The sequence below is a fragment of the Boleophthalmus pectinirostris genome, unplaced genomic scaffold (genome assembly GCF_026225935.1).
Source record: "Boleophthalmus pectinirostris isolate CB_2022bp ecotype Guang Dong unplaced genomic scaffold, ASM2622593v1 HiC_scaffold_15, whole genome shotgun sequence".
NCBI lineage: Eukaryota > Metazoa > Chordata > Actinopteri > Gobiiformes > Gobiidae > Boleophthalmus > Boleophthalmus pectinirostris.
The window spans coordinates 1,682,505-1,700,004 of NW_026571070.1; the positions used below are offsets into that span (position 1 = coordinate 1,682,505).

Genomic DNA, 17,500 nt, shown 5'->3' on the forward strand with positions numbered 1-17,500 from the left:
ACAGTAGATTTTGTTTTGACCTTCTCTCATGTCCGGAGCTCGTCCAGGATTCGAGCTCAGCGTCCGCGAGGTGAGAGTCACCGCCAAACGTAAACGCCGAAGTCTGAAAACAAGAAACAGAACAGATAAGACGCTGTCGTTACACTCTGTAAGAACTTATTTTAATTTAAAGCTGCATTGTGTAACTTTTCTGGTGGAGGGTTCGTCAAACACTTTTCTCCATGGAGATGTTAGTGTTAGTGTTGCCCTTTACCTAAACTTCTCCTTTTTTACATTTTGTTTGTCCTTAATTATGTGAATCCTCAGTAAAGAGTTTTAAACTGAACTCGGACGAGGATCTCTGTGGATTTAAATAAATAATCGTGATGATGATTTTTTTTTTTTTTCCATAATCGAGCAGCTCTAGTATGAATTGTGCTGTACAAATAAAGTTTCTTTCCTCCAACGAGCAGACACACCTTCATTTATTTAGACTGAGGCTCACACCCAGAATGTCACAGAAACACCTCCAAAACAAAACCAAACAAAACCAACTGTGGAACAAACTCTGTGCAAAAGTTTGGTTTTAAAGATGTTTTATGATTTTAGTGCAGCTGTTGTGACATTTAAAGTCAATAAAAGACTAATGACAGTAAATAAAGTAAAGAATCACTGGTAAACAGTGTTGGGAAGGTCACTTTTAAAATGTAATCCCCTACAGATTACAGATTACATACCCCAGAATGTAGTTTGTAACAGAATCCATTAAATTACTTAAAGTGAGTAATGTAATCTGAATACTTTGGATTACTTGACTTGCTGTAGAGAAGCAAAGACGAGGAAATCTTCACATAAGAAGTTTTGTCTGATAAAAGAAAATAAAAAGCCCAGTCCAATTAGTCCTGTTTTAGTCCTGGTTTAGTCCTGTTAAATCCTGTTTTAGACCTGGTTTAGACCTGGTTTAGATCTAGTTTAGGTCTAGTTTAGGCCTGGTTTTAGTCCTGGTTTATTCCTGGTTTAGTCCTGTTTTAGACCTGGTTTACATCTAGTTTAGGTCTAGTTTAGTCCTGGTGTAGTCCTGGTTTAGACCTGTTTTTGAATTATCAAAAAAAAAAAAAAAAAAGCGGGGGGATAAAGCCCAAAATGTGAAAACAGGAAAATCCCGCCGTGTAATCCATTTATCACTGAAACAGTAACTGTAACTGAATACAGTTACTCATCATTTGTACTCCGATTACTCCGGTACTTGTAATCTGTTACTCCTGACACTGTTGGTAAATCAGATGAACTTGGGTTTGAAATAATCACGTTACAAATCGAGGCTAGTTGTGTTAGCACAGTCACATAACACATCTATCCGCTCTTAAAGGGGATATTTCCAGGTGTTGTGGCCGTTATAAAAGCACTAACCTGGGGGCAAACATGTTGTAGGGCGGTGGGGCCGAGGTGCGGGCGGAGGACGGAGCTGCGGGCGGAGGACGGAGCTGCGGGCGGAGGACGGAGCTGCGGCGGGAGGAGAAGCTCAAAGTGACAGAACAGAGCGAAGATTCTCCTGGAACTTCAGCTGCAAAATCTGACCCTGCTCCCTATTTCCGTGTTGACACTACGCCCCGCCCACCAGGTGACGTTCTGGGTTGTGATTGGTCCAGAGTTTCACGAGCGTCCTAAACTGTCTCTAAAATGTCAAATAAAATAAAATAAAAATAATAAATAAATAAAATATAAATACATAAAATAAAAATAAATAAATACAAATATTTTTTGTGATGTATTTAAATATTTAAATGTATTTATTAATTTATTTTGAAAATTTTATTTATTTATTTATTTATTTTTTGCACAGCACTAATGTTTTTTACTGTTTTTCAAATTTTTTAAAAATGTATTCATAAGGTTTAATATAAGCCTTTTGGGGTTTTTTGCCTCTTCTGGCACCTACTTTTTCTTCTTTTCTAGTGTATTTTTTATTATTATGTTATATGTGCAAAATAAATAAATATAATATAAATATATACATATAAATATTAATAAAATATTAATAAAAAAATAAAATATTAATAAAAATAATGACCTGCCTCAAATAATAAATATGCCTAAATACAGCACATAACAATTCTCATTTCCTCCTCGGAGTTCCGGTGTTGAATTTCTGTATGATTTCTCTCTGTATTTATTGCTCCAGTTGATATGTGTATTTCTTCAATTAAAAGAGCCATTGTAATAATATTTTCACCTCATTCTCTCAAACAACATTTAAATAAAGTGACACTAAAACTACCTACAGAGCATGTGCACTTAAATTAGGCTTTTTTAATCATCATTATTTTTGCAGATGTAATGAAATGAACGCTTTGCTCTTCTTAAATAAAATAAAATGAAAAAAAAAAAAAAAACATATATAAATAAAAATTGAATTTAAAAATTCAGTTAAATTCAATTAAATTAAAAAACAAAATAATAAAATAAAATTAATTAATTAAATAAATTTTAAAATAAAATAAAGTGCATTTGGTCGCCTACAGTGTGTGCTGCTCCGTTGGGGACAGCAGGGGGCGCACTACACTTAAAGATCACTGTCTGCCTTCCATCAGCGCTCATGCGAGGACAGTTTCCATGGCAATGCTGTTCCTTTGGCTTTAATCTCCCACAGACATGTTATGAAATATATTTATTTCCATAGACAATGTTTGGTTTTAACTTTCTATTTCCAGGAGATTTTCACCTTCAGAAAGTTACACACTGGAACCTACCTACCTGGAAAAGGCCCGTATTTTTGTATTTATGTCACAAACAGACCTGGAGTTGTGTTTTGTTTCATTCACAGATGTTTAACACACAAACCCTGCAGCTCTTCTCTTAAACTAAAACCACTGTGTTTGATTTCCATGCTCCACTGTGTTTTTAAACTCCACACAGCTTCACTAGAATCATTTGGATATGATATATAGAGTAAATATAATACAGTACAGTAAAGTGTATTTCTCTTGTTGACATGTTTCAGCTGCAGCTTCTTCAGAACTGTCACCGCAGGAAAAACATGTCAGCAAAATAAATAATAAATACACTTTACTGTACTGTCTTTAAAAAGAACAAAAGAAGTTAAAGTACATAAGAAGACAAAATGAACATCTTTGGTTTGGTAAAAGGAGCTGTTCACTTGAAAATTACCACGTCGTGACATCACAAGGTGGAACAGACTAATAATAAAGAGTTGAATAATAAACTTGTGTGAATGAAACAAAACTCCAGCTGTGTTTGTGAGGAGGAGCAACATTATTCTAACATGACTTAAAGCTCAGAGTCGGTGTTGCGTAATACGAGGTCATGAAGTTCACATTTGGCAGCTGCTCTACTTCTTCTTGTATTTGAATGTATGTTTGCATTTTAGCTCTACTTTTACTCGAGTACAAATGTGCAGTATCTTTCAGCACATGTAGGTTGTGTTGTGAGTCCGTCTCCTGCTGAGTGACTCCTGCCTTTGTTTCCATGACACTGAGTTCCTCCACACGAGCTCTACATTTAACCCTGAACTCCTCACAGAGTTAGATTATGTTCATGACGAGGCGAGGACTAAACCAGGACTAAACCAGGACTAAACCAGGACTAAACCAAGACTAAACCAGGGACTAAACCAGGACTAAACCAGGACTAAACCAGGACTAAACCAAGACTAAACTCAGGACTAAACTAAACAGGACTAAACAGGTAAACCAGGACTAAACGACTAAACCAGGACTAAACCAGGAAACCAGGACTAAACCAAGACTAAACCAGGACTAAACCAGGACTAAACCAGGACTAAACCAGGACTAAACCAAGACTAAACCAGGACTAAACCAGGACTAAACAAGACTAAACCTAAACCAGGACTAAACCAGGACTAAACCAAGACTAAACCAGGACTAAACCAGGACTAAACCAGGACTAACCAGGACTAAACCAGGACTAAACCAAGACTAAGGACTAAAACAGGACTAAACCAGGACTAAACCAAGACTAAACAGACTAAAGGACTAAACCAGGACTAAACAAGACTAAACCAGGACTAAACCAGGACTAAACCAGGACTAAACCAAGACTAAACCAAGACTAAACCAGGACTAAACCTAAAAGGACTAAACCAGGACTAACCAGGACTAAACCAGGACTAAACCAAGAGACTAAACCAGGACTAAACCAGACTAAACCAGGACTAAACCAGACTAAACAAGACTAAACCAGGACTAAACCAGGAAACAGGTAAACAAGACTAAACCAGGAAACCAGGACTAAACCAGGACTAAACCAGGACTAAACCAGGACTAAACCAGGACTAAACCAGACTAAACTAAACAGGACTAAACCAGGACTAAACCAGGACTAAACCAAGACTAAACCAAGACTAAACCAAGGACTAAACCAGGACTAAACAGGACTAAACAGGACTAAAACAAAACCAGACTAACCAGGACTAAACCAAGACTAAACCAAGACTAAACCAGGACTAAACCAGGACTAAACCAGGACTAAACCAGGACTAAACCAGGTTTAAACAGGACTAAACCAGGACTAAATCAGGACTGAACCAGGACTAAACCAGGTCTAAACCAGGTCTAAAATCAGGACTAAAGCAAGACTAAACTAGGACTGAACCAGGTCTAAAAACAGGACTAAAGCAGGTCTAAGCCAGGACTAAAACCAGGATTAAAACCAGGACTAACCCAGATTTAAACCAGGTCTAAACCAGGATTAAAACCAGGTCTAAACCAATATAACACTAACAGTAGGATGCACATAGTTTAAGGCAGCAGTGATCTTATATAGAAATAATTTCTCTATCAATAATATTTTTAATATGTTTAAGGAAAAACTGGGTTTTAATTTTCTTTTAGCAAACAAAACGTCTCATGTTCAGATCCTGGTCTTTGTTTCTCTACAGAAAACATAAACCTGTTCATGGAGACTTGAGCTCAACAGACAATTTGACAAGAACAAACATGAACTTTCAGGATGTGGTTGGTACATTCATGTAGTTTTAAAAAACATGACAATATCAAGTAATCCAAAATATTCAGATTACATTACTCACTTTAAGTAACCAAAAATATAGAAATAAAGCTGCAAAAATTCACCTTTAAAAAAAAAAAAAGTATTATTTTTTTTAAATTTCAAATATACAATGGTATAAAGAAAAACATTGCTGGAGGATTAAGAGTTCATTTGCTCACAGGTCTCAATCAGCGCAACATTAATAACACATAAACGCATCACAGTGAAAACATACTGATATACATGTACAAATGTAGAAAAGTAAATCAATACATTCATATTTCATATTTCAAATTCCGTACAAAGTGCTTTTGTCTTCAAGGCTTTGGGATTTGTGCAATAATTTAGAGAATTTATATAAGAGGACAAGAGGGACTGAAACACGACAAATTTGGGTTTCTGATTAGAAAATTTACAGCAATGAATATGAAACTTGGATAAAATTAGGATTAAGTTCAGCACATATACTTTTTTAGCAGGAATATTTTTCTCAAAGACACAAAAAAATTCACCTTCTTCTCGAGAAAAACAAAAACAAAGCGTCAAGTGAGTGTCTGAGCGCTGATTGGTCGAGGGGGCGACGCCGAGGCCCGTGCCGACCAATGGGAGTGTAGCGCGTGCAGGGGTATATAAACGTGGTCCGGCGGCTCGGGGGGCAGTTAGAGGAGAGGAGCCGCGCGGGCTTAGAGCTGCCGTATGCGCTTGTGTGGACCTAGGCGACCCGACCAGAGGCTGATTGTGGGGGGAAAGCCACTCTCAAGCGAATGAAGAAACATCTAATCTTCCACTTCACGTACAGAGGACTTCTCACGAAAGGAAAAAAAAGCAAGAGGAGAAAATGGAGTATAAATTGCGAAAAGCTGAACCCAAGGACGTGCCCGATATCTTACGACTGGTGAAGGTGGGTGCGAGGCCGAGCTCATCCGCCACGTAGTCGGATTAAAACGGGATAATACGCACAGAATAACCGTGCCAACCCGTAAATACGACGCGTTTGTTTCGATTTTACACGCAAACCCTGAAAACATCCTCGAATTGCGCGTAAATTTAGCGTTTTTTCGCGTTTTGCAGCAGTCTCAACGAACGAAACGGTTCCGGGGTTCTGGCCTCAGACTGCGGTTCGAACGAGCTTTTGTCTCCATTTCCTCTTTATTAAACCGATAAAAACACGTGCTTTTATCAGTTTTAGTCCGGTTTCACTCGTGGTTTAAAACAATACAATAATAATCCACGTACAGTCTAAGATTTAAGACTAAAAACAAAAGATATTTCAAATTAATTATCATGTTATTTCAGATTATTACAGGTTTTAGTTCAGTTCTTGTTTATGTCCTGGGTTTATAAGTATTAATAACAGTTTTGGAGTTGTGTAAATATGTTCTAGTTCGATAAAGCTGCATTGCAAAACATCGTAAATCGTGACTGATAAATATAACAGTTTGTACAATAAAAGGTAGTTAAACTTTATTATCAGGCACATATCAGGTAATTACAGAGTCTGGTTTGGTTTATTGGGTTTCGTCTCGGGGTTTTTATGACTGGATCAGACCTGTTCTGCGTCTGTAAAACCGGATTTAGGCCAAACAAGTTCGTGGTTTAGTCTTTTAGTTTGTTTTTTTTCTTCTTCTTTCTTTTTTTTTAAATTATTTTATTCTTGCTCTTTGCGTCAAAACAAAAGCGGGTCACGTCGCAGGTCGAAACTTGAAGCCGGTGAAACTTGATCTTAAAGAGTCAAGTGGAAAATTCCGGGTCTTTTGTTTACATCCAAGAGACGACCTACTTCCGCCTCACGGCCCCCGAACCAAACAAGGGCATACATCCGGGAAACTGCGAGGACGATTACGGGCTTTCAGTCACTTCCGGATTACGTATAGATATTAAAATAAATAAAATAAAATAAAAATCTGTTCAAATAAAGAATTGGAGATTTGTTGAGTCCGAGCGACGAGTTGGTTTAGTCCTGGTTTAGTTCCTGGTCTAGTCCTGCTTTAGTCCTGGTCTAGTCCTGATCTAGTCCTGGTCTAGTTCTTGGTCTAGTTCCTGGTTTAGTTCCTGGTCTAGTCCTGGTTTAGTTCTTGGTCTAGTCCTGGTTTAGTTCTTGGTCTAGTCCTGGTTTAGTTCCTGGTCTAGTCCTGGTTTAGTTCTTGGTCTAGTCCTGGTTTAATTTCTGGTTTAGTTTCTGGTCTAGTCTGGTCTAGTCTGGTTTAGTTTCTGGTCTAGTCCTGGTTTAGTTCCTGGTCTAGTCCTGGTTTGGTTTCTGGTCTAGTCCTGGTCTAGGCCCGGTCTAGGTCCTGATTTAGTCCTGGTTTAACCCTGGTCTAGGCTTTATTTCAGTCTGTCTGTCGGTCTGGTCTTGGATCAGTTCCAGGTCTGGTCTCAATATTGATGCTCTATATTTGGAAATGTGAATGTGCCCTCATCTGATCCAGCCTGGTCCTGGTCTGGTCCTGGTCCAGTCCTGGTCCAGTCCTGGTCTAGTTCTCCTCTAGTCCTGCTCTAGTCTTGTTCTAGTCTAGTTCCTGGTCTAGTCCCTGGTTTAGTTCTTGGTCTAGTCCTGGTTCAGACCCAGTCCAGGTCTTGTGTTGTTGTGTAGATTTGCTGATGTTTGGGCCACAGTCTGTGTTTAGTTTTTGTTTTTGTGTTTATTTGTTCGTGTCTGAGTCGCTCCGAGTGTCGTCGTCGTTTAATCTCTTGAGCAGATTAGACCGTGACCTTTGACCCGGTTTGTCAGACAGTTTGGTCACGTGACCCCGTGACCTCGTGGCCCCGTGTCTGTGGGTTCAGCGTGTGCCGTGGTCCGACCTTAGACCTGGTTTAGATCTGCTCTGCTCTTTCGTTGACACTTGTTTGGACTTTTGAACTTGAACTATTTTCTCTTTATCTTCCCTCGTAAAGACTCACAAACATCACCTTTCCCGCTCAACATTCTGCCATAAACATGCACGTAGAGCCCCCCCCCCCCGGCGCGGCGCGGCTCCTGCAGAGACTCAGTTTCACCAACAAACGATTCTTTTGTCTTTTTCAGGAACTTGCCAAATATGAAGAAATGGAAAACCAGGTGACGCTCACAGAGCAAGGTGAGAACAACAACAACCGACCGACCAAACTGACCGACCGACCGACCGACCAACTGACCGACCGACCGACCAACCAACCGCTGTGGAGCAGGGACCTGGACCTGGACTAGACCAGGTCCAGTCCAGGTCTAGTCCAGGTTCAGTCCAGGTTCAGGTCTGGTGTTAGTTCTGGTGTCGGTCTAACATGTGTGTTGTGTGTGTGTTGTTGTGTGTGTTGTGTTGTGTGTGTGTGTGTTGTTGTGTGTGTGTGTGTGTGTGTGTGTGTGTGTGTGTGTGTGTGTGTGTTGTGTGTGTGTGTGTGTGTGTGTGTGTGTGTGTTGTGTGTGTGTGTGTGTGTGTGTGTGTGTGTGTGTGTGTGTGTGTTGTGTGTCAGATCTCCTGGAGGACGGTTTCGGGGACACTCCGTTCTATCACTGCGTCATCGCCGAGCTGCAGCCGCCGACAACAGACGGTAAAAACGCAACACAACACAACAACACACAACAACAACACAACCACACACAACAACCACACACACAAAAAACAACACACAACAACACAACAACACAACAACAACACACAACACAACACACAACAACACAACAACACAACACAACACAACAACAAAACAACAAACACACAACAACACACAACAACAACACAATAACACAACAACACACAACAACAACAACAACACAACAACAACACACACAACACACAAACAACACACAACAACACAACAACAACAACAACAACAACACAATAACACAACAACACACAACAACAACATAACAACAACAACACAGCAACAACAACATAACACCACAGAACAACAAAACAACAACAACGTAACACAACATAACAACACAACAACAACAACAACAACAACAAACAACAACAAAACACAACAACACAACAACAACACACAACAACACAACAACACAACAAACAACAACAACAACACACATAACAACAACAACAACACACAACAACAATTAAAATAACAAAACAAATGAACACACTTAACATAACAACAACAACATAAACAAACAACAACAACAACACAACAAACACAACAACACACAACAACATAACCACAACAACACACAACAACAACACAACAACACACACAACAACACAACAACAACAACAACAACACACAACGTCAGACTGGAGGCAGTAAAAACACAGTGTGGGTGTTTCAGGGACAACAGGTTTTTCTGACGCTCAAACTCTTCATGTTCTGACACGACCTCAGTTCAGTTTAAAGAGAAAAAAACAAGAAGAAGAAGAAGAAGAAGAAGAGGATCAATCAGAGTCAGTGAGTGCGTCACATGCACATTAGTGTCCTGGTTATTCTCCATATCCCGGTTCTGTCAGTGTTCGTGTTACTGTGTTTACATGAGCTCTGAGAAACCTGGACACTCATATCCGCGTGTACATGATCAAATGGAGTGTCCCGGTTTCTTGACATAATCTTACAAATGCGCAGGCGCAAAAATGAACTTAAATCAATTTCATAAACCAGGAAAAATACAAACCGTGAGCTCCTTTAGCATAAGAAGCTAAGGAGCTACGAGATCTCCCACAATCCACTGCACACATCAAACCAACAGATTCTTCATTCAAATCTTCTGCATAAATAAACTCAACTTTACAACATATAAACCAGAACCACTGTAGAGCCACACCAGACCGTTTGATCAGATCATTCAGCTCTGATCACATTTGTTTACGTTTTACAGAAACGAAACTTAAGACTGTTTGACTAATTAGAATAAACTGTTAGCGGTGATAAAAACAGCTGCTCCTTGTGCCGCTTCTTTTGGACTAAATGACACGACTATGGATTATGTGTGTTATTTTTGTGACAGAAGAGGTGCTGATGATGGTGAGTCTGTTCTGTGTGTGTTGTATAGGAGATAGTTCATGTTTTAGTTTTCAGCGTCACACGAGTGCAGATTGTACGTGTGCAGGTTTAGCGCAGCTCTTAATTTTACAGTCATTTCACTCGTTTGGTCACTTTATTTATGTTGGTCACTTCATTTATGTCGCTACTGTTGTGGTGAAAAGACTGGAAAGTGTCTTTTGGACACATGTGCACACAACTTTATGTTGCAGTAACCGGGATACTGCGTTTACATGCCACAGTATCCAGGTTACGATTGGAATAAACCAGCTACAGTAACTTGGTTTCTAATAACCAGGATACTGCCATAACCGGGTTACTGAAACCAGGTTACTGCGTTTACATGCACCATCAAGAAACCGGGATACTCAAAAAACCCGATCATAACCGGGTTACTGATGTGCATGTGTACGTACTCAGTTTCACACAGAAAAACAGTCAAGATGAAGACCGAGGAAGAGGAAGAGTTCAGAGAGAAAATGTGCAGATGAAGAGTGAAAGTGGTGAGAGTGTGGAGTGTAGTTCTGTGAAGATTCATGTGGTTCAGACATAAACATATAAAACTGTACAGGAAACACTGAAACTGTCCAACTGTGATTTTAAACTGAACTGCTCCCAGTGTGTCAGATGCCCTCCCTCATGTGTGTGTGTGTGTGTGTGTGTGTTGTGTGTACAGGTGTGGAGGTGGTGGGCTTTGCCATGTACTACTTCACCTATGACCCATGGGTCGGGAAGCAGCTGTACCTGGAAGACTTCTTCATCACCCAACAGTACAGAGGTAATCTACTACTACTACTACTACTACTACTACTACTACTACTACTACTACTACTACTACTACTACTACTACTACTACTGTAGTTCAGGGGTGGACAAACTTTTGGCTCGGCACACCACAGGCGAGCAGGAGCCGAGCGTGTGTAGGTCTCATTGAGAAACAGCCCACACCATGAGGTCATGCTCACCAACATGTGCACGATGTAAAACCAGACACTTCCACGTTTCATGTGTTAAGATTTTTAACACAACATCCATGAGTCTTTTGTGTTTGCATGAAATCCACTCAAACTGGAAACAGTGCAGTGTTATGTCTTGAACACATCTACCTCACTCATGGTCCCAATACGCCGCCCGAATGGTCTGTAAGAACACTTTCCCATAAAACATTGCGGCCAACATAATACGCCGCACCTCAGTGTGTAAGTAGTGCGCCATCTACTGGGAAACGCCGGAACTGCAGGAAAAATAAAACATCAACAAGGTTTATTATTGTAATTTATTCAAGTTCGGTGGGCCAGATTAGAAGGTTTAAAGGGCCGCATACAGTCCCCGGGCCGTAGTTTGCCCACCCCTGCTGTAGCTACTATTACTACTACAACTACTACTATTACTACTACTATTGCTACTATACTACTACTACTACTGTATACTACTACTACTACTACTACTACTACTACTGTTACTACTACTACTACTGTATACTACTACTACTACTACTACTACTACTGTATACTACTACTACTACTGTATTTACTACTACTACTACTACTACTACTGTACTACTACTACTACTACTACTACTACTACTGTACTACTACTACTACTACTACTACTACTACTACTACTACTACTACTACTTACTACTACTACTACTATTACTACTACTACTACTACTACTACTACTACTACTTACTACTACTACTACTACTACTGTACTACTACTACTGTATTTACTACTTACTACTACTACTACTACTACTACTACTGTACATTCTACTGTTCCTTCTGCTGCTGCTGTGTGTTTATGTGTTTGTGTTTGTGTTTCAGGTCTGGGGATCGGCTCTCACATCATGAGGCATCTCAGTGACGTAAGACACAACACACACACACACACACACACACACACACACACACACACACACACACACACACACACACACACACACACACACACACACAACACACACACACACACACACACACACACACACACACACATAACACACACACACACACACATACACACACACACACACACACACACACACACACACACACACACACACACACACACACACACACACACACACACACACACACACACACACACACACACACACACACACACACAACACACACACACACACACACACACACACACACACACACACACACACACACACACACACACACACACACACACACACACACACACACACACACACACACACAACACAAGGGCCTGAAGAACTCTGAGAAACTCACTGTTTTTAAATAAATCTCCAAACTTCTGCTCCTCAGATGTTTCTCCTTCTGTTTTTCGGTTTTGGGTTCAGCTCCACAAACTCGTGCTTTTAATCTGATGGTTTAAAATCCTTTCAGCTGAAACTCTCTCGACTGTGGGGTTTGAATAACGACTCCACTTTCTGAAGCTTTAGTTTATTCCTCGTGACGGAGAAGAGGCCGAACTTTGTGTCAGTTTTTGTTTCATGTGGAGAGTTCCAGAGTTCACACGTCTGACCCGACACTTACAGACTCACCTTCAGGCTTTTACTGTGAAACGTGGAGGCGGCAGACTCTGAGCTTCGTTTTTTTGTTTCGTAGTGTGTCTGAGTTTCTTTTCTTTCTTTTTTTTTCCCCGTAGCTGGCGATGAAGACGCGCTGCAGTGGGATGATGTTCGTGGTGGCCGAGAACAACGAGGCTTCGATTCAGTTTTACAAACGAAGAGGAGCCGAGGATCTGTCCCAAGAGGAAGGATGGAGACTGTATCGCTTCGACAAGGAGAGCCTCGTCAAGATGGCCTCTGCCCGAGAAGAGTGAGGGATGAGGAGAGAGGAGGAGAGGAGAGAGGAGAGAAGAGATGTGACTGAAGACAGGGAGGAGGAGGAAGGAGGGGAAATGCACCACTTCAACAAGGAGAGATGGAGGAGTGAGGGAAGGAGACGATGAAAGAGGAGAGAGCGGGGTGGGTGAAAGAGAGAGGGAGGAGAGGACAGAGGGAGGAGAGGAGGACAGAGGGAGGAAGAGAGGATGGGGGATGGGGACAGAGTTCAGGAAAAAGGGAAAAGTGTTTTATTTGTAGTCATAGTTTTAGATGTATTTTTACTAAACTTTGTGAGTGTTTCTCTGTGGGACTCAAAGCGACTGAGGAGTTAGGAGTTAGGAGTTAGGAGTGAGGAGTTAGGAGTGAGGAGTTAGGAGTGAGGAGTTAGGAGTGAGGAGTTAGGAGTGAGGAGTTAGGAGTGAGGAGCGAGTAAAGGGGAGTGTCTCAGGGTGCAGCAGGTGCCCTCTAACCCCGAGCTCAGCGGTTCTGTGTTCATCGATGTTCATAAACCTGATGTATCTGATATAAAACCATCTTAATAAAACTGTTTAATCGACTCTGACGTCGTCTGTTCTTCTCTGTCTGAACTTTGACTAAATCACAAACTCTCCTCATGACTTTGGGATGTAACAATAAACTAACGAGAAACTGTTCTCATTTCACCACTGCACTATTTTAGACAAGTACAACCTGCTTCATTTGAATCATTGTGTTGATTTTAAATATGGATGTTTTATATAAAGTGTAGTTTGGACTTGTCGTTCTCTGGTACAGGATTTTATTAAAGTAAAATCTGTCAGTGGATGTAGGTCAGGGCTGCTCAATACGTCGATCGTGATCTACTAGTTGATCGCCAAGGTCGTGTGGGTAGATCGCCGTGTTCAGTGCAGTTTTTTTGGCTTTGTATTAGGTCGATCTTTATGACTTGGTCATTCTGTACGTAGCTCACATGATGAAAAAGTGAGCTCCACACAGACGCTCCACATCTGGACAAAGTGTGTCTCAGTCAGAGGCTCTGAGTTCTGGAACGTTCTCTCATGATCAATAAGAGAAACTCCAACACTGGACACTTTCACATCCCACCTGAAACTGCGGCTAAAGGAAAAACAGACCTGGGACACTTTCAGTTTAGAACCGTCACTTGTTTTTTTCTGTTAAATTTGTGGTGCATCGGTCACATTTACACTGCAGTGATGTAGATGTTCATTAAAATGCACTGTCCCTATCAAATAAATAAAATAAATAACTGAAATATCGTGTTACTGTATCGTCAAAGTTCTCACAATAACATCATGGACCATCACAATATATCACAATATAAGTCTCTTTGTTTAAATGCAGAGTACAGGTAAAAACACAGAGGAACTACATAGACCATGATCCTTTGCTCCATTTCAGTGCAGACGACAAGAAGAAATAACAGTTCAACACTTTTAACTCTTAGTTCTTTGGATTAAATCTTGTCAAGACATTTCAAGAGGAAAAAGAAGAATATTCACAGTTTTAGTTGTTTATCCTCCACAAAATATCGAACTGTGAGATGTTTATCGTGAAAATATCGTACCGAGAGATTTGGAGATTGTTACATCCCTAATCTTGAGCTTTCCCACGATATCGCAATAAATATCGTTCCGTGAGGTTCATACCGTGACGATATCGTATCGTGAGACTTGGATATCGTTACACCTTTACTAACGATGCTAACTGGAGGCACTGCTCTGTCAATTTTTACTGTGACACGTGTCAAATCAAACTCCCGAACACAACTTGGAACTCTCGCTCCGACCGCAGGGAAATGAAAACCTGCTCTTTAAGTCTCTTCTTCTTCCTGCTGACGTGTGTGTGTGTTTGTGTCGCCACGGTAACTGCTAAACGTTCTGCCATAGACACGCATGCGGAACACCCCCCGAGGACAGAAGGACGGACGGAAGAACAGACGGACGGACGAACGGCGGCTCTCGGGGGCACGCGGGTTTAGACTTTGTCCCTGAATGAGAGATAAATGAGAAAAAGAAAAGAGAAAAGAGCAGCACAGGAAAGAAAGAGGAGAGAAGAGTGAGGGATAAGGAGTGTGGGAGGGCATCTGGTGTTTTCTTCACGTCTGTTGGTCTGAGTCAAAGTTTATTTAATGAACAAAACAGAAAAATAAAAGTTCAGAAGATGAAAACTACAAATACTACTACTACAACTACTTCTACTACTGCAACAAATACTACAACTACAAATACTATTACTACTACTACTATAAATACTACTACTGCTGCTACTCCAAGTTTAGTTCCTAGTCCTGGTTTAATCCTGGTTTAGTTCTGATTCAGTCCTAAAAGTGTCGTCCTCCTTTAGTTCTGCCTCACACTCGTCATAGTCCTGTTTTAGTCCTGTTTTAGTCCTGGTTTAGTCCTGTTTTTTATTTTATTTATTTACACGTTGAATCAAAGACAGAGCCTTGTGTTTCGTTATTTTCACTTTAATTAAAATAAAACGTCGTATTTACAGGTTTTTATATCATTGACTCTTTCACAGTAAAACAAACAGAAATGTTTGAACCCTTCAAAATAAAAGTGCAAAAATCTTTAAGACATTTAAGACAAAAAATATATAAATAAAAAAACAAAAAGCACCAACCACAACATTAAAACCAGGACTAAACCAGGTCTAAACCAGGTCTAAACCAGATCTAAACCAGGTCTAAACCAGGACTAAACCAGGTCTAAACCAGGTCTAAACCAGGTCTAAAACCAGGACTAAACCAGGACTAAACCAGGACTAAACCAGGTCTAAACCAGATCTAAACCAGGTCTAAACCAGGACTAAACCAGGTCTAAACCAGGTCTAAACCAGGACTAAACCAGATCTAAACCAGGTCTAAACCAGGACTAAACCAGATCTAAACCAGGTCTAAACCAGGACTAAACCAGATCTAAACCAGGTCTAAACCAGGACTAAACCAGATCTAATCCAGGTCATAATGTTGTGGTTGTTTGTGTCTTGTGGTTTATATTTTGCTTTGTTGTTCGTTTTTGTTTTGGAGCGAAGCTGAAACTCTGGAAAAGTGAAACTGACTGAATCAGACCCGAGTCAGACCCGAGTCTAGTCTGACCCGAGTCTGACCCGAGTCTGACCCGAGTCTGACCCGAGTCTGATGTGTGTACGATGTGTTCAGGGACAAACTGTAACAAAACAAAAAAACAAACTGTATGTTTAAAATGTTTGAGTTTCAGCTGGACGTGCTGTTCCCCCTGGAGTCTCCATCTGCATCTGCAGACTGAAACAAACAAACTATTATTACCTCATCATCCTCTGACCCTCTGACCCTCCCTGACCCTCCTCTGACCCTCTGACCCTCCTCTGACCCTCCTCCTCTGACTCCTCCTCCTCCTTGACCCCCTCCTCCTCTGACCCTCCTCTGACCCTCCTCTGACCCCCTCCTCCTCTGACCCCTCTGCTCCTCCTCTGACCCTCTTCTGACCCTCCTCTCCTCCTCTGACCCTCTGCTCCTCCTCTGACCCCTCCTCCTCTGGACCCCCTCCTCCTCTGACCCTCTGCTCCCTCTGACCCCCTCCTCCTCTGACCTCTGCTCCTCCTCTGACCCCCTCCTCCTCTGACCCTCCTCTGACCCTCTGCTCCTCCTCTGACCCTCCTCTCCTTCACTGACCCTCTCCTCCTCCTCTGACCCTCTCCTCCTCTGACCCCTCCTCTGACCCTCTGCTCCTCCTCTGACCCTCTTCTGACCCTCTCCTCCTCTCCTCCTCCTCTGCTCCTCTGACCCTCTCCTCCTCTGACCCTCTGCTCCTCTTCTGACCCTCTTCTGACCCTCTCCTCCTCTCCTCTCCTCCTCCTCTGCTCCTCTGACCCTCCTCTGACCCTCTCCTCCTCTGCTCCTCCTCTGACCCTCTGCTCCTCTGACCCTCCTCTGACCCTCTCCTCCTCTCCTCTCCTCCTCCTCTGCTCCTCTGACCCTCTCCTCCTCTGCTCCTCCTCTGACCCTCTGCTCCTCTGACCCTCTCCTCCTCTGACCCTCTCCTCCTCTGCTCCTCCTCTGACCCTCTCCTCCTCTGCTCCCTCCTCTGACCCTCTCCTCCTCTCTGCTCCTCCTCTGACCCTCTTCCTCTGACCCTCTCCTCTGCTCCTCTGACCCTCTCCTCCTCTGCTCCTCCTCTGACCCTCTGCTCCTCTGACCCTCCTCCTCTGACCCTCCTCTCCTCCTCTGACCCTCCCTCTCCTCTGACCCTCTCGGACCCTCTCCTCCTCTCCTCTCCTCCTCCTCTGACCCTCTGCTCCTCTGACCCTCTTCTGACCCTCTCCTCCTCTCCTCTCCTCCTCCTCTCCTCCTCTGACCCTCTGCTCCTCTGACCCTCTGCTCCTCCTCTGACCCTCTCCTCCTCTGACCCTCTCCTCCTCTGACCCTCTCCTCCTCTCCTCCTCCTCTGACCCTCTCCTCCTCTGACCCTCTTCTGACCCTCTCCTCCTCTATAATCTTTACAGTATCGAGTTGTTGTTTTTTTTCTGTCTGAGCTGAAAATTCCTTTTGTTTGTTAAACTTCTGACACTTTAACTCCACTTTGTTTAAAACGTTTGTGTGTAAACTCTTTGTCTTAAAACGTTTTGTGTGTAAACTCTTTGTCTTAAAACGTTTTGTGTGTAAACTCTTTGTCTTAAAACATTTTGTGTGTAAACTCTTTGTCTTAAAACGTTTTGTGTGT

The 17,500-nt window shown here is 41.9% G+C and overlaps 3 protein-coding genes across 6 annotated transcripts in view; 1 reads left to right on the forward strand and 2 right to left on the reverse strand.

Annotated features, from left to right (window-relative positions):
- The window catches only part of acot9.1 (acyl-CoA thioesterase 9, tandem duplicate 1), a 14,329-nt gene extending 12,730 nt beyond the window's left edge, over positions 1 to 1,599 (reverse strand). Inside the window, exons 1-2 of the mRNA XM_055150985.1 lie at positions 1,390 to 1,599; positions 21 to 103 (exon numbers count right to left, since the gene is read on the reverse strand). Coding sequence (XP_055006960.1) covers positions 21 to 103; positions 1,390 to 1,403 — 97 coding nt within the window. The 5' untranslated portion in view covers positions 1,404 to 1,599. The remainder of the gene's footprint in view (positions 1 to 20; positions 104 to 1,389) is intronic.
- Positions 1,600 to 5,650: 4,051 nt separating this feature from the next.
- LOC110166928 (diamine acetyltransferase 1-like) lies at positions 5,651 to 13,354 on the forward strand. The gene is made up of 6 exons (XM_055150995.1): positions 5,651 to 5,908; positions 8,033 to 8,084; positions 8,458 to 8,535; positions 10,649 to 10,750; positions 11,800 to 11,840; positions 12,617 to 13,354. Exons 1-6 carry the CDS (start codon positions 5,846 to 5,848, stop codon positions 12,791 to 12,793), a joined length of 513 nt encoding a protein of 170 aa, XP_055006970.1. The 5' UTR covers positions 5,651 to 5,845; the 3' UTR covers positions 12,794 to 13,354.
- A 2,386-nt stretch (positions 13,355 to 15,740) lies between these two features.
- LOC110166932 (MICOS complex subunit MIC26-like) overlaps positions 15,741 to 17,500 on the reverse strand; it is a 17,535-nt gene continuing 15,775 nt past the window's right edge. The window contains exons 9-10 of one of the 4 annotated variants that reach the window (XR_008631825.1): positions 15,939 to 16,062; positions 15,741 to 15,878 (exon numbers count right to left, since the gene is read on the reverse strand). Coding sequence is in view for 2 of the 4 variants with exons in the window: in XM_020932231.2 (XP_020787890.1) it covers positions 16,015 to 16,062 (48 nt within the window). In the remaining 2 variants the exon portion in view is untranslated. Of the gene's footprint in view, positions 16,063 to 17,500 lie in introns of all 4 variants that reach the window. The other 3 variants (XR_008631824.1, XM_020932231.2, XM_020932232.2) reach the window with 3 other exon arrangements.